Genomic DNA, 17,684 nt, shown 5'->3' with positions numbered 1-17,684 from the left:
TTTTTTGGTGCGTCTTCTTTTATAGTTATAATTTGTGAGTAATTTTTTTAATATGTTATAAATGAAAAGCTAGCATATAATAATGGATCGAGTGTACGGTGTGGACATGATTTTAATTATATATGGCGTCAGTTGAGTTTTTGTAAAACTAACTGTATGGTAATCAAGCGAAATATAATGTATTTTAAGCACTAGAAATTACTTTTTAAAATTAACAATTACCTTTTGGATGGCATACCTAAAAAACTTTAAGTCTATGGTCTACTTCTATTATTTTAATGTAAATAAATTAAATGCGGTCAAGTTAAATCATTTAAAGTCTTAGAGTATAAGAATATAATATAATTTAAAAAAATATTTTATTTTGTAGTCATTTATAGTGTTGATATTTTTATGGAAATAATCTTTGAATATGGCAATATAAAAAAAAGGACGTTGTTTATGACGCGACTTAGTGATTTCTATTCGTAGGCTTTCTTTTCTCATTTATATATTTTAGTAGTAACAAAACTCTTCTTTTTTTAGTAATATACTTAAGGAAATTACAGAATTTAGTTATAAGTGAACATGGCGGAATATTTGGAAGCAGGGGACAGCGAGGTTAGTAGAATGCGAAACAATGCTTGTTTCGTCTTTGATTACGACTACACATTACTTTTTAATAGTTAGTCAATAGGTTTTCCAATGAAAGAAATGCTTTCTGTGTCTTTAGATGGAATCTGAGGAAGATGAGAAACCAGCGGAGCGTAAAAAACCTAAACGTAAAGCTGCCGTTCAAAGCGACGACGAAGAAGACGATGAGGGTTTGTGCTTTATTATGATATCTTCACCGACAATGTCTTTAGTAAGGCATTTCGAAGCTGCTAAAAATCTTGAATAGTTACTTCCACATCATTTAACAATATTATATTTGCTTAAAACTGTGCCAAGGTAAGTAGGGCAGTGTATGTCATCGCATTTTGCGTTTCGTATTTATCGTCGTATTTTATAAAGTTCACTTAAATTATTTATTATAATTAATACAAAAGCATCACAGTATAAAACGCTATTTATTAAAAGTAGGCTAAGTGTTTTTTTTTTACTTCTTAGATGATGAAGAGCGCCTCCGCGAAGAGTTAAAAGATTTGATTGACGATGCACCAATAGAGGAGTCTGGAAGTGATGGAGAGGACTCAGATGCTAGTGAAGGTCCGAAGAAAAGAAAAAAGAGTGATGATGAATTGGATGACCGGTTGGAGGATGAGGATTATGACTTGATTGAGGAGAATTTAGGTGTTAAAGTTGCAAGAGTAAGTAGTTATTTGATAAACAATATTTATAATTTTAACAAATATATGAAAAGTGTCACTTGGACTATACAGCTGAATAAGCCATTTTTTATTAGACTTAGTAAGTTAATGTTTACTTTTTTTGTAAGGCTGAAAGTGATGTAAAATAATCTCAAATACAGAGACAGTAAAATTGATGAATTAAATGGGTAAAATATTTTTTATGTTGTTTAAATTGAATTTTCTAGAATAAATTCAAAAGATTGAGACGTTTGGAAGATGATGATAGTGACAACGAAGGTGCAGATGATCCTGAGCTGGAGAGGGAAGTTATTGCTGAGAAGCTATTTGTCGGTGGCTCTGATGAGGTAAGTTCCTTTAGGTTAGATATGGGTAAGAAAATATCCAATGTTACCTTATATATAACATCAATATATATTATAAAGATTTGGTTATGTCTATAAATACATACAAAATAATTGTTAAATGTTTTTTCTTTGTCAAGAATTATCATTAAAAGTTATTCTGTATTAAAGTTAATATTGTTCAATTACGGTGAATTATAAGTATACAGAATAGAGTATTAACTTTATTTAACCAAAACAAACAATGACCAAATACCAGTGCAAGATAATGAAAAATATAATTTTGTATTTGTTATAGGAGGATGAAAATCGTTCAGAATCAGCTGCACCAAGAGAAGTAGAATATGATGATGATAATGAGGATTTGGAGTCGGATGCCGATGATTTTATTGTAGATGATGATGGTAGACCAATAGCGGAAAGGAAGAAAAAACGGAAACCTATTTTTACTGATGCGTATGTCTATTTATATAGATAACATTAAGTATTGTATTATTTAATTTCCTGTTGTAGTTGTTTTTGTTCAGTAATCAAAAAAAAAAAAAAAATATATTTGCAGTTATAACTTTTACTATTGATATACATATACATTTTTTCATGCTATAATACTGAATTTGTTTAACAGTTCACTACAAGAAGGTCAAGACATATTCGGTGTAGATTTTGATTATGATGAGTTTGATAAATATGGTGAAGAAGATTATGAGGATGAGGAGGATGAGGATTTGGATGAATATATCGAGGATGAGGAAGAAGATGGTGAGTTATTTTAAACTATATATTTTGACAGTCAGAAGCCTATTAGTCTAAATTGAAAGTTCCCTTAAGTGTATAATAATCTCATATTACTACATACGATTTTGTGCTTATGGTTTTAGTAGTTTGTTCAGTTAGACATTACCAAAATTGTTAATAAATTTAATTAATCAATAAAGGATTTATACTTAAAGAACATATTGCGAATTTTAATCTAAGCTAATGTAAATCATACATCAATATTATTTATCTATTACTATGATGTTATATATGTTTTTTTTTTATGTGCACAAGGTGAAAGAAGAAGAACTAAAAAAGGCAAAGCGAAAAGACCCAGCAAAAAGTCTATATTTGAAATATATGAGCCAAGTGAGCTGAAGAGAAGTCACTTCACAGATTTGGATAACGAGGTATAATAACAGATTAAACCAGTAAGGTTATAATAAGAATTAAGATAGTTCTGTTGCTATTCTGGGTTCGTATCTCGGTTCGGCTCAGAGTAAAATCTGACCATGGTTCTCAAAAGATAGATATATGTAGTTCTAAACTTCTCAGAGAAACAGGCAGTGCACTGCACATGATTGTGCAAACACTGGCAAAATAATGTCTTCATGGATGAGTTAGTTTACGTCATAAGCTCATGCCACCGCATTCAGTCAGGTGGATAATTTTTTTTCATTTATCATATTCATCATTCACACATTTCATTCATCATTCAAATCACTTCACATTTTCATATTCATCATAATTTTTTTATTAAATAGCATGTGCTTAATTTGATTCTAGATACGTAAAACAGATGTACCGGAGCGAATGCAAATCCGAGAAGTACCCATAACACCCGTGGAGGAAGGTAGTACTGAGTTAGAAGATGAAGCAGAGTGGATCTACAAACAAGCCTTCCTAAAACCTCCAGTCTCAAAGGCAGATGCACAAGAGTCAAGAGAACGGTCTAGAAGGTTTGTGTTTTATATTAATCATATTTAAGCAAATGTAAGCAAATTTTTAAAAATCGTCTGGGCTTTTGGGCAGGAAACCTGCATATGGATCGTCAAGTTCTTCTCTAAAGAATAGAACCCTTTGATTGATATTACATTATAATATTTACAGGGTCGTTTTATTTAAATAGTTTATTTAATAAGCAGACAAAACAGTATCTGTATATACTTGGATTCAAAAATTCAAAGCATTAGCACATCACAAAGCACTTTGTTACAGGGGCTCCAGTACTGTTGTAAAGATTCGTCAAGCCTTGGACTTCATGAGGAATCAAACGTTAGAAGTTCCATTCATAGCTTTCTATCGTAAGGAATATGTTCAACCTGAACTTAGCATAAATGATCTTTGGAAGGTCTACAAATATGATGCTAAGGTAACAATAATAATATTTATTATTTTATGTAATATTTTAAAGTAAATTCAATTATGATTAAAGTGTTTTATGTATTTTTTCTAGTGGTGTCAATTGAAACAGCGAAAGGAAAACTTACTCCGACTAGTGGAGAATATGCGTGAGTTTCAGCTGGATAAAGTGATGGTTGACCCTGACGCTCCACTGCCAGAGAACATGAGGCTCATAAGGGATGAGGATATAGAAAGGTCTGTTTTTATTAAAAAAAATATAAGTAATAATTTGTAGTACAAATTTTAAGGTGACTGAACTCGAGATTCTGGGTTCAAAGCCCCAGGTCTATCTAAAAAATTGGTAATTTAGTTGAGTCATGAGCGGACTGGATTCCTCCTACCCATTTGGTACACAAAGGCAATGATGTCTTTTATGAAAAAAGAAATTGCATTATAACATGTTCGATTCAAATTGCTATTCTTTTTAATACCACCCTCGTAGAAAATGGTAAAATATTTGATTGATATGATCATTTTTAATTTTTCTCGGGAAAACGTCGAAGAGAACCGGAACAAACTTGTGTCTGAAATCGAGTCTTCATTAAACGAAGTCTCGAATTGGGGCCGGCTAAATCTAGTCCATTTCAACCCCAAAAAGACGCAAGTTTGCGCGTTAACCGCTAAAAAAACACCATTTGTCGTATCTCCACGATTTGAGAACATTCCGATAGCCGCTACAGGTAGTATCGGAATACTTGGCGTTGATATTTCGAGCCTCGTTCAGTTCCGCGGTCAATTGGAAGGCAAAGCCAAATTGGCTTCAAAAAAGCTGGGCGTGCTCAGCAAGGCGAGACAGTATTTCACGTCGGCCCATCGCCTAAAACTTTACAAGGCGCAAATTCGGCCTCACATGGAGTACTGCTCTCACCTCTGGGCGGGTGCTCCGCAGTACCAGCTCCTTCCATTTGACCGCATCCAACGTAGAGCGGCTCGAGTTATCGACGATCAAGCCCTTTCCGATCTCCTTGATCCTTTGGCTTTGCGTAGAGATGTCGGATCACTCTGCATCTTCTACCGAATTTTTCACGGGGAATGTTCCGAGGAATTGTTCGGATTAATCCCGGCTGCTGAATTTCACCTTCGGACATCTCGTCAAAATTCTAAGTTTCACCCGCACCATCTTGATGTCCGAAAATCCACAACAGCGCGATTTCTTAGACATTTTCTGCCTCGCACAACCACTTTGTGGAACCAGCTTTCGCCGGCGGTTTTTCCGAACCGATACGACATGGGAACCTTCAAGAAAAGAGCCTACTCCTTTCTCAAAGGCCGGCAACGCACCTGCAAGCCCCCGGGTGTTGCAGATGTCCATGGGCGGTGGTAGTCACTTTCCATCAGGTGAGCCTCCTGCTCGTTTGCCACCTATGCCATAAAAAAAAAAAAAAAAAAAAAAAAAAAATCATATGAATAAAATATCATGATAATTTGTTTCAGAATGAAGAATGTACAAACCCCAGAGGAGCTTCGCGACGTCCACGCACATTTCTTCCTGTACTACTCTAACGACTTGCCTGAAATGCAAAAGGTGCAACGGGCAAAGGAAAGGAAAAAAGAACTGGAAGAAAAAAAGTAAGGCTTAGTAAATTTAATCTTAGTTTTATATTGAAAATTTTGGAATTTTATTAGATTAAAATCAAATAAGTCACTTTTCAATCAATTAGTAATTTTTTTTTTTTTGTGGTATACTTTGGCGGACTAGCATATGGGACACCTGATGGTAAGTGGTCACCATCACCCATAGACAATGGAGCTGTAAGAAATACTATATTGAAATTAAATGAGGTCAACTGATAAATCAACATTTATTTATGAAAAAAAGCTTAATAAAATGAGAACGTTGATGATGATATATCATTCAAAGACCCAATCGATCGATCGCTGGGTCAGAGTCAGTACCGTGTACAAAGTTTGCGATGAGGTCGTGTAACGCAAGCTCTGGCCGGCCGCAGGCGCCAGGCGCGCGAGGACGCGGAGCGCGCGGGCGAGGACCCCGACGAGGCCGCCGCCGCCGTGCTGGCCGCGCAGCCCGACGCCGACGAGCCCGACGTCAAGTACGCCGTGCGCTCCGGCCCCTACGAGCTGTGCCGCAAGGCCGGCATCGGTCAGTACCCCGCCCGTAACAAAATATGATAGGTTCCATAAAAACTATATACATAATAGTAAAATCACAAGTATTTTGGAGCATTTTCTTTTTTCCAAAAATATGTGGAATCTGCTCTACTGTTTTTAACTTGAATTTAAATCGAGTAACTGCTGAATGCCACTCTTCTCACTCATGTTTATAATTAATATTACGTTCCCCCCCGTCGACAGAGCCCCTGGTGAAGAAGTTCGGTCTGACTCCCGAGCAATTCGCCGAGAACGTTCGCGACAACTACCAGCGGCACGAGGTGGAGCAGCCGGCCGTGCCGCCGCTGGAGGCCGCCGAGCCGCTCGTGAGTATCCCGGAGGGCGCGGCGCCCGGCCGGCCCGCTCGCGCCGCTAACGCTGTGCTTGCCGCAGACGCCCAGGGGCTGCTCGCCGGCGGAGGTGCTGCGGCGCGCCGTGTACATGTGCGGCATGCAGCTGGCGCGCGAGCCGCAGCTGCGCGCCACGCTGCGCGACGCGCTGCGCGAGCGCGCCACCCTCAGCGTGCGCCCCACGCCGCGCGGCCTCAAGGAGATCGACGAGAGCCACGCCTGCTTCAGGTGACGCCCTAGCCCCCGCCCGCCCGCTTGCGGCCTGTGCTCTGGTTGATGTTCGTGTAGTGTGTGCCCAGTGTAACCGAAAGTTTCGTCCTCAGTATGAAGTACCTCAAGAGGAAGCCGGTTCGAGATTTGACGGGCGATCAGTTCCTGAAGCTCACGATCGCAGCCGAGGATAAGTTGCTGGAGATAAATATCAGTGAGCAGATTGAGGGCAACACCGGCCCCAGTTACTTAGAGGAATTGAAGCAATTGTACCAAAAGGTAAACAAAGTTTTTATTGAAGTTATTCATACAGTGATCTTTACAATTACACTTATTGTTGTTGTGTCAAAAAAATCAAGACAAAGCAAAATATTTGGAAATGTTATATTTCCTACCTAAGAAATTCCATAAACTAACTAATAATATTGCGCCTGAACTGCATAAAAAAAAAACAAACGCATATTATACAAACGGAAATGTGTTTTTTTTTTTAAATAATGTTATGAATTGATATTTAATAACAGGCAAAGTATATGTGTAATTTCTTCATGCCAGGATGAATTCGCAGCAACAGTTCAAGCTTGGAACGAGCTGAGAGCAGAAGCAGTCACACTTGCTCTCACTAAGATAGTAATGCCCGAGCTCAGACGAGAGTTACAGGCTGTGCTCTTGCAAGAATCCAAAGAATATGTCCTCAAGTGAGTAGAAATGGTTAAATCATTTATAAGTAAAATTTGAGTATGTTTGTCTATCATTTACCATTCATGATATAATGATTGCAGGTGCTGTCGTCGAAAACTGTACGATTGGTTAAAGGTCGCCCCTTACGAGTCCAGAGTTTCCGATGACGATGATGAAGAATGGGATGCGTCAAATGGTATAAATAACTAAACGATGGCAACTTAAAATTATTAACAATATATTAAACGTTTATTACAATTTCTTAGTATAATATATTCAGATCAAGCTGAAGGTTCATGCACACACACACACATACACACGCACTCAAACTCACACACACACACACACACACACACACGCTCAAACTCACACACACACACACACACACGCTCAAACTCACACACACACACACACACACACACACACACACACACACACACACACACACACACACACAAACACACACACACATTCGCACACGCCCACGCGCACGCACGAGCTCGCGCATCAAAATTACATGTATATTTATTGCCAATGCAAAGGATTTTGGGTCACCTCTACCTAGTTGTAATACAGCGGCTAATGATGTTAGCTCTCGTAGTGCATCGGTGTAGTGGCGGGCCCCCGTGCTCAGCGGCTGAGTGTGTCGGCAGGGCTGCGCGTGATGTCGGTGGCGTACGTGCCGGACCGCGCGCACTGCGCGTTCGCGTGCGTGGTGTCGGGCGCCGAGGTGGCCGACCACCTGCGCCTGCCGCACCTGCTGCTGCGCCGCAACGCCTGGGACGCGCTCGAGCGCCGCAACAAGGAGGCCGACATGACGGCGCTGCGACGGTGAGCCGGACCGGACCTTACTGCGTTAATTACTCATTCGACGACCTCCATGGTCGAGTGGTGTGTACACCGGTTTTCATGGGTACGCCATTCCGAGGTCCCGGGTTCGATTCCCGGCCGAGTCGATGTAGATTACCATTAGTTTTCTATGTTGTCTTGGGTCTGGGTGTTTGTGGTACCGTCGTTACTTCTGATTTCCATAACACAAGTGCTTCAGCTACTTACATTGGGATCAGAGTAATGTATGTGATGTTGTCTCATATTTATTTTTTATTTTTTTTATTTTATTTATTCTAGGATCTATAAGAGATTTTGTTCTAATAATGTTGTATTTTTAAACAAAGTTGTAGGTCGAATTACAAATTTACTAATGTTGTCTTAAATTTTCGCGATTATTACACATTTAAATAAAACTAGTTATAACGGTTTTGAATCGCGGACTGACATCCCGGATGTTAAAAATAATTAATATACGCGATTCAAATCCGTTATAACTAGTTTTATTTAAATGTACAAATTTACTTTCCTAAGATATTACATACTTTTATGTTCTATTTATTTTATTTATTGATTGACTGATTTTAAATTTGTTGGCTTCGCAGGTTTATTCTTCGCAAGAAACCTCATGTTATAGTAATAGGCGGCGAGTCTCGTGACGCTCTCAACATCAAAGCAGATGTCACAGAATGCGTACAGCAGCTGGTGGAAGACGAACAGTTCCCACGCATTCCAGTAGAAATCGCAGACAACACTATCAGCAAAATATACAGCAACAGTATCAAAGGACGAGTGAGTTTACAGAAAATATTAATAACAACAATAACAACAACAGCAGCCTGTAAATTCCCACTGCTGGGCTAAAGGCCTCCTCTCCCTTTGAGGAGAAGGTTTGGAACCTATTCCACCACGCTGTTCCAATGCGGGTTGGTGGAATACATATGTGGCAGAACTTCTATGAAATTTGTCACATGCAGGTTTCTTCACGATGTTTTCCTTCACCGCCGAGCCCGAGATGAATTATAACGACAAATTAAACACATAATTCAGCGGTGCTTGCCTGGGTTTGAATCCGCAATCATCGGTTAAGATGCGACTCTTTAAATATTAATAAATTAATGCGTAAACTGTTTGATATTCATTTGTATAACGTAAATTTGTCTTTCAGAATGACTTCAGAGAATACCCGGACACGTTAAGACAAGCGATATGCCAAGCTCGTTTATTACAAGACCCCCTCATGGAAATATCACAACTTTGTGGGCCGGACGAAGAGATATTATGTCTTAGATACCACCCGCTGCAAGATCACATAACGAAGGAAGACTTACTCGAAGGAATAGAGTTGGAATTCGTAAACCGAGTGAATGAAGTTGGTGTAGATGTTAATGAAGCAGTTTTAACGGGTAGAGGAATGGAACTGTTGCAATTTGTATGCGGCTTGGGTCCAAGGAAGGCTCAGGCTCTGATCAAGTTATTCAAACAAACGAATCAGAAGTTAGAAAATAGAACGCAACTCGTAACAGTATGTCACATGGGTCCAAAGGTATTTATTAACTGTTCTGGTTTCATTAAAATTGATACAAATAGTCTGGGTGACAGTACAGAGGCATATATAGAAGTTCTGGATGGTTCTCGTGTACACCCGGAAACTTATGAGTGGGCCAGGAAAATGGCCGTCGATGCCTTGGAATATGAAGACGAGGACGCAAATCCTGCAGGTGCTTTGGAAGAAATCCTCGAGGCACCGGAAAGACTTAAAGACTTGGACCTCGATGCATTCGCAGAAGAATTAGAGAGACAAGGTTTCGGTAACAAGAGCATAACGTTATACGACATACGAGCGGAACTGAACTCTAGGTACAAGGACCTTAGGGTATCTTATCGGTCGCCTACTGCCGAGGAAATGTTCGATATGCTTACCAAAGAGTCACCCGAAACATTATATGTAGGAAAATTAGTATTAGCAACTGTAGTCGGTATCACGCACAGGAAACCTCAAAGAGAAATGTTAGACCAGGCGAATCCGGTGAGAAACGATGAGACTGGTCTGTGGGAGTGTCCCTTCTGCCACAAGAATGACTTTCCTGAGCTTTCAGAGGTAATATCAATACTATAATTTTGCTTTTTAAAACTACTGTTAATTATGTCAATACAATTTGTCTCCCGAAGCTTCGCTGGCTTTTTAGTTGTCACGTGTTAGGCAAAAAAGTAGTCAGCTTCATAACAAATTTCGCCAAATTCGGTTCATTGGTTTGGCAGTCAAAGAGTGACTGACAGACAGAGTTACTTTCACAATTATAATATTAATATAATATATAGATTTTAAATAAAAAAGACGTTTTAACAAGTAATTGATGAAAGTTGTTGTAAATTTCAAGGTGTGGAATCATTTCGACGCCGGTGCGTGTCCCGGACAAGCGACGGGTGTGAGGATACGTCTCGACAACGGCCTCTCGGGATATATTCATATAAAAAATCTTTCGGATCGACACGTAACAGACCCTACAGAGCGGGTGCGAATAGGGCAGACCATACACTGCCGAATACTTAAAATAGATGTAGAAAGGTTTTCCGTTGATTGTTCCTCAAAATCGTCAGATTTGTTAGATAAAAATAATGAATGGAGGTAAGCATGTATTTATTTCTATATATTTATTTTTTCTTGTGCCTCAATTAACTGGTATCAATAATAAAAAAAATAGAAAATGTTCTAAACATGGTTTTCCTCAAAATGGCATTAATTATTATAATCTAATTTTAACCACTGTGCAGACACTCATTGTATTATATGGATATTACTACTTCAGTATGAATAGTTATAATCAATTGAGATGTTTCATTTCAGACCATCGAAAGATCCATATTACGATCAAGAGACCGAAGAAAAAGATGTCCGCAAGGACACCGAAGCTAAACAGACGAAAGAGCGCTTGCAATACGTGAAGCGAGTGATTGTGCACCCAGCCTTCCACAATATCAGCTTCGCAGAAGCAGAAAAACTCATGGAGAACATGGCGCAAGGAGAAGTCATCGTCAGACCGAGCAGTAAGGTATGTGTGTTTGAATTATTTTTAAGTCTGAGTAGAATTATAAAAGAAATGGCGTTAACATAAAACCTCGATATTACAGGGCTCTGATCACCTCACTGTGACATGGAAGGTGGCAGATGGTATATGCCAGCATATTGATGTGCGAGAGGAAGGCAAAGAAAATGCCTTCTCTCTAGGTTTGTACTTTTTCGATTTGTGTTATTGCTTTCTGCTGTACACTTACTTATTATATTTACTATACCATTTTTATAACAGGCCGGAGTCTGTGGATACAAGGGTCAGAGTTCGAGGATTTGGATGAAATCATTGCTCGACACGTTACCCCAATGGCGAGCCACGCGCGCGACCTCATATCCTACAAGTACTACAAGCCGCTCGGTGGCATGAGAGACAAAGCCGAGGAGATCCTCAAGGAGGAGAAGGCCAAAAATGCAAACAAGATTCACTACGTCATATCCGCCGCGAAAAACCACCCCGGCAGGTTTCTCCTGTCCTACCTGCCCAGGGCGAGGTGCACGCACGAGTACGTGTCGGTGACCCCCGACGGGTACAAGTTCAGGCAGCGGATGTTCGACTCGCTCGGCGGTCTGCTGAAGTGGTTCAAGGAGCACTTCCGGGACCCGCCGCCCTCGGGCACGCCCATGCAGCGCACGCCGGCGCTGCGCACGCCGCACGGCGGGCTCACCTCCGCCATGTACCACACGCCCGCGCCGCACACGCCCGCCTTCCACACGCCGGCGCACACGCCCGGCCCCGCCTACATCAACACGCCCTACACGCCGTCCGCGCAGACGCCCTACATGACGCCGTTCGCCACCACGCCGCGCCAGCCCGACTTCCTGGCGCCGGCCGTCCCGCGCCACAAGCAGGTGCAGCTGCCCGTGTACACGGAGCCGTCCGACTGGCAGAAGGCGGCCGAGGACTGGGTGCGGCACCGCTCCGTGCGCGACACGCCCGCCACGCCGCGCAGCAGCGAGGGCATGTCGACGCCGCGCGAGTCGAGCCGCACGCCGCGGATGGACTCGCGCTCCACGCCGCGCCACGACCTGCGCGCCACGCCGCGCCACGAGCTGCGCGCCACGCCGCGGCACGACGGGCGCGGCACGCCGCACGGCCACGGCTCGGGCCGCTCGTCGCGCGCGCACTCGGTGCGCTCCACGCCGCACACCAACACGTCGCCGCGCTCCATGTCGCTCGGCGACGCCACGCCGCTGTACGACGAGAACTAGGCCGCGCCGCCGGGACGGCTGTCACATTTGCACGCCCGGGCGCCGCTCGGCGCTCGTCGCGGGACGTTCGCGGAAGCTTGTCGGCTAGTGTATCGTGAATTCATCGGAATTAAATATTACTCGTCTTATATTAGACATATCTATGCTCTTCACTCGTGCTATTTTTCTTGTTTCTTGTGTATTTCGCGACTGTGGCGGAGCTTCGATTGCAGTGTTTAGGAGTTTATGAAATAGCTAAATGAATTGAAGAGACGGGCCTCGGAACGAGTAGATAGCAAAGGTATATAATAGTCGAAGATGTTGATTTCTCTCTAAATATAATAAATCGAGATATTGTAGTCAATGACGTTTTGCCCTCGGATGCACCGTTTTTTAAGTTGAGGCGTGTTAATTATATCGATGGGTACGCCGGTTTTGTCCATTGTATACAATTATGAAACTTGATGACTATTTATTATTTTAATTCGAAAAATTTAGGCAATAATAATAATTGTATCTCTATATTTTTTTAATGTACCAAGTAGTTGGTAGCATTTAAAAATGTAATCCTTCCAAATATGTCAAGTGTCAGACGATGCCTCCGTATGGTTCAGTGATGTAACTACGGCTCACAATCAAACCGAATAAATCAATAGAAATGCCTTATAGATGGTTAGTGACGTAACAGACACACGATGTATTCTGTCGTTAACTCGCGGGAAAATTAATAAAGGTTATGACAAACATTTTTCCGTTTTATTTAATCCAAATGAAAGCTTTTTGCGTTTCTTCTATTTTTAAGGCAGGCAAGGCAGTTATTAACTGTCGGGTCACTTTTTGAAAAACGCAAAAAGATTTTTTAAATAATGTTATTTATAGATTTTTTAACTTTACAATATATACCTGAATATGAATTCAGTTGTAAACTATAGAATTAAGTTGTGTTCCTGCACATTCTCATAACAAAGCATATTTTGCATGCTTGGGTTAATTTCATTGGCATGTGTGTATGATGTGTGATTTATAAAATCAGTGTGTTATAAATATTTTTATAAGTTAGACGAGCCAATGGGCCAGTGTCACCACCAGCGTCGATGGCAAGTGTCACCACTACCATGGATGTGACCAATTAACCAATATTAACCGTCACTTACGTCAAAGCGATACCTACGATGGGATTTAAAATGATAAGTTCCTTGGGTCTGTAATAACATTGACTAACCCTTTCAATCGGAACGCACAAAGTATAGTACGATACAACTTAGATGCAGCATCGGCAAAATTCTTAAAACCGATCACATCCGAATTAAGTACGATATCCCAAATTATCAATACCTACTTATTTAAAACGAAAGTTGGAGTCCCCGTGCGACTGCATTGATATAGCTACGGTTCTATGCACCTCTAAGGAAAGTATACACTTGGTAATCCTATAGAAAATCTGTAGTTACGTGACAGGGTTTTTAAAAGACTCAAAACAATCGATGTATTTAATTTTCTTCAAAAGTTAATTATTCTAATGAGCATACCGGCATTGTCCCTGATTTTGTTAACGCTATGTGCGATTATGATACAAAAGCTGGACAGTTCAGACTGACATGATACGTTAATATTTAGCAGACAACAGCCCCGTCTTAGGCACAAAAAGCTTCTGGGTGTAAAGCAGTGTCCTTGCAATCTCCCATCTTCTAACAGAATTTTTAACTTTTGGTATTCCTTACTGTTTTTGTTCCAGGACTTGGCCATCGTTAGAGTCCTCAATGAGGGGTTTTTTGTCCCCTTGCATTAATGTTTGGTAAAGCTCGAACATTTTACAACCCAACCTGTACAGGAGATATAAGTTCATAATTCAAATTAGGCTGAAGTATATATAAAATTTCAATTCCGGGGCTTTCTCCGTTGTTGAGGAAAAAAATAGTTACATAAAAAGTAACAAATAAACAAGGGCAAGAACATTTTCCAAAGCAAAAACCACGCTAGTGATTTTAACTAGGCGTGAACGACTCGCAACGAAAGCAACGATAACCAATTTTACCGCTTTTCATATTGTTTTATAACAAAATACATTACTAAAATCATACTAGAAAATGTAATGTAATCGGTAAAATCGTCATTTTACTAGATAATATAATAATACCTAGCCAATAACATCCTCGCAACTCAGCTTTTCTACCGTAAAAAGTTGTGAGATGCATCATACATGTAATACCACGTTCGTTAATTTATTCAATCTCTACTTAAGGTACCTTCTGTCTTAAGTTATTATGTAATTAGCTAGTCTAACAACATCTTATTAGAAATATTTTATGTTAAAATAAAATACATTGACTTGGCCATCCCATGAAAATACAATGTAATTCACAAGCAATTCATATGATAGTAAATAAAATTGTTTACTGCGATTGGAATAAGTTAACTAGGTTATTTTTACAAGTTTTCTTTTTGTCATCATTGTGTTTTCATCTGATGCTCAAATAGTTACTAGAAATACATGCTTCTAGTTTAATCCACAACGAATTTATAGGTTGAAAATGGCCTAAACTGCTCCGAGAAAAGGATGGTACCACCATCCCATTTTTTTTGTTCGTCTTGGCGGGGGCACTGCCGTGATCCCAGATTATGAGTAAAATTATGATTGTGTGAAATGATGGCGTCGAAAGGAACAAAAAAGTCAGTAATTTTACGAAACATTTAAATTATATTAAATATTAAAGAACATTAAATAAATACAAGGACATTTATATATCTTGTGTGAAAATCAACAACTAGGTAATTACAGGCATACATAGCAATTCTTAATATTTATACAATTGTGTCATCTTTATTATTGTTTTTTATTATGAAAGATTAAATTATAAAAATTTGAATGTACTGAAAAAATATGAAATGTCCTTGGAATATTATTTCAAGAAAACCTACTTTGCAAAGAAAAGGTATATTGATTTTGTGAAGTCGACAATCTGGTGAAAGTATGTTTATATTTGCAGTTTTCATGCAATATGTATTAACTTAAGTTTAAACAGAATGTAGTGCAAAATAGTTATGAGAATTCTTTAAAATAACAGTTATTGAAGGAAACTCGAATCGCTAGCATCTTGCGTTTGTCACATTGTTATGTTGTTAGACCGAATTGAATAATTGACATGTCGGGAGTCTCTTGCAAATTGGATTTGAATAGCGCTCCGAGATACATTTAGAAGATAAATTGTTTCTGTTGAAACATGGTTCCGTAACGCTTAAACAAAAACGAGGCGTCTTATTCTGCAAACAAATCGTTCTATAAAATGTCGTTTGATAAACATACAAACCGTTGACGTTTTATTTTGTAAATTTGCTGAATGACAAATAATGTAGGTAAGTATTTATTTCTTATGTTCTAACGTAACCGAAGTAAAAAAATTAGATACATTGTTGTTTGGTAATAATTAGTTAAATGGGTAATTAATTAATGTAGTAGTTTATGTTAGAAAATATGAATTACAATTTTGCAAAAGTAGTTTGTAAATTGAAAATTTTCATTAAATTATATCTATATATACGTTATTCTAGCCAGAAGAGGAAAATAGGTATCTAAATTAGCTTTGACATCGAATTGACGTAAGATCTTTGGTCGAAAATCTAAAAAAGTAGATACAATGTAACTTTAATCCTTTGAACATTGGTCATATTAACAGAAATTGCAATTTTCATAATGCGCGTTTGTAATGGTTTAACGTAAAAATGTTTACTCGAACCAACACAGATAATCTCATGTAATAAAATTCTAGATAAAGTGGCAATGAAAAGAGAACTCCACGCACTACCGTCTTCTAAAATATTAAAAATTTATGAAAACAGGTTAGGTAAAATAAAACGCAATTTCTTCAAAAATTATTTCGATGATGATTAAGTTGCACATGACCCGTTATTTTATTTATTTACTGATGACTATGTGTTAAGCCAAATAGTGAACTATCACATTTTATTAAATAAGATATAGGATAAAATATAATACCAATTTTCCTGAATCGACTGTGATATAGGTACATCAACCTCATTTTCAATATTCTGGTAGGAAAAAACTCAATGTGTAACCGACCTTCCTTAAAGAACACATGTGATGGACACTTAGGCTTAAGCGAATGTAACGCGAATTATTGTTTTCAATCTTTCTTTGGTTATTTAGATTAATTATGACTTATTATGTTACCGTTATGAATCTTCTACGCGTTATTTTCGGGAGAGGGCACAGGAGTTCCACGACTTAATACATCTTTTTCAAATCAAAATCAAATCATATCAAATTCCACTGGACGGATCAGACGGCATGAGAACATACACCCCAACTTCATTTACATTCCCTTTATCCGCAAGAGACGTTTTATTTCCTCATTTCTTATACTTACGACGAAAACATAGAGTGCTCTTCCGGTAGCTGTATTTCCTGAGCATTACATACGGGTGTCTTCAAGGCAAGCGTGAGTAGGCATCGTCAAGGCAGGCGAATTCCATATTAGACTAATTCAGTACTCACCAATCGGGTATGATTGTAGACGAGCGTATTGCAATAATAAAAAGAAAACAAACGATATTTTTTTTTGAAAATGAATGATTTTACCTACAGCGTGACAGTGATAAGTTAAGCTATGCTAACTCTGCTTCTCCATAAATTTCGATATAACATATGAATGTTCAATCAATGATGGCCCCTATCTTTAGAAAGGAGTCAGTGCTCTGTTTTGCGTTACGTCGCTAACTGAATATTTTAGTTATGGTCACTTTTGCACCAAATTAACTTCTATACTAACCGCGATGATCGACAATGGCGATGGATCAAGATTAGTGGAAATACTTTAAGTTATTACATACCAATCTTGCGACCAAAGCCGAAGGCCCTAGGTTCATTTTAATTCACGGCAGTTATCGTATATGTCATGATATTCGTTTTTATTTTGTTGTGCTATTAGATGCTTGGAATACAAATCGAAGACCCTGGAATATAAAGGAAAGACAATGAGACGTAATTATAAACTTAGATACTCTTTCCGTATGTATGTGCAAGTGTATAATCAAATATATTGCAACGCCGAACATCAATATTCGATATTTTTTATCGTTGTGTTACAACTTAAAGAATTAGCGGGCTAGTGTAATTACAGGCACAAGGAATATAAAATCATAGACAAACGATTTATTGGAGAAAAACGTTTGGTGCAAATTTCTTACACTGCCATACATGGATAAAATTGACAATTACCATTACCAGACACTATTTTCTCGGTTTACTTACCTTTAGAAAGAATATCTTGACTTTAAATATCATCACGAATAGTGGTAAATGTTTACTAAAATTTGAATAAGTTATACTTTTTTTTTATTATGACATAGTTTGGCGGACTAGTATATGGGCCACCTAATGGCAAGTGGCCACCATCACCCATAGAAAATGACGCTGTAAGAAATATTAACATAT

The 17,684-nt window shown here is 39.0% G+C and overlaps 1 protein-coding gene across 1 annotated transcript; it reads left to right on the top strand.

The window, feature by feature from the left end:
* Window positions 1-419: 419 nt before the first annotated feature.
* On the top strand, window positions 420-12,978 carry LOC124534482 (transcription elongation factor SPT6). The gene is made up of 24 exons (XM_047110385.1): window positions 420-600; window positions 713-803; window positions 1,090-1,289; window positions 1,517-1,636; window positions 1,932-2,089; window positions 2,259-2,392; window positions 2,684-2,799; window positions 3,176-3,348; window positions 3,608-3,761; window positions 3,846-3,988; window positions 5,228-5,362; window positions 5,743-5,894; window positions 6,107-6,228; window positions 6,296-6,480; window positions 6,576-6,741; window positions 7,018-7,160; window positions 7,245-7,339; window positions 7,797-7,974; window positions 8,577-8,763; window positions 9,140-10,072; window positions 10,353-10,600; window positions 10,820-11,024; window positions 11,104-11,200; window positions 11,280-12,978. The coding sequence occupies exons 1-24, from the start codon at window positions 568-570 to the stop codon at window positions 12,251-12,253; spliced, it is 5,142 nt and encodes a 1,713-aa protein (XP_046966341.1). The 5' UTR covers window positions 420-567; the 3' UTR covers window positions 12,254-12,978.
* Window positions 12,979-17,684: the final 4,706 nt, after the last annotated feature.

This window comes from Vanessa cardui, chromosome 12, assembly GCF_905220365.1.
Source record: "Vanessa cardui chromosome 12, ilVanCard2.1, whole genome shotgun sequence".
Taxonomy (NCBI): domain Eukaryota; kingdom Metazoa; phylum Arthropoda; class Insecta; order Lepidoptera; family Nymphalidae; genus Vanessa; species Vanessa cardui.
The sequence above is the reverse complement of the archived record's forward strand: the minus strand, read 5'-3'. Positions and strand labels throughout refer to the sequence as shown.

What these genes read in the sequence shown, in the direction of transcription:
- LOC124534482 (XM_047110385.1), top strand. Translation starts at nt 568, where the DNA reads ATGGCGGAATATTTGGAAGCAGGGGACAGCGAG. An exon ending in TTGTCGGTGGCTCTGATGAG is followed by an intron (nt 1,637 to 1,931) that starts GTAAGTTCCTTT and finishes TATTTGTTATAG; the next exon opens with GAGGATGAAAATCGTTCAGA. An exon ending in TGGAGGCCGCCGAGCCGCTC is followed by an intron (nt 6,229 to 6,295) that starts GTGAGTATCCCG and finishes TGCTTGCCGCAG; the next exon opens with ACGCCCAGGGGCTGCTCGCC.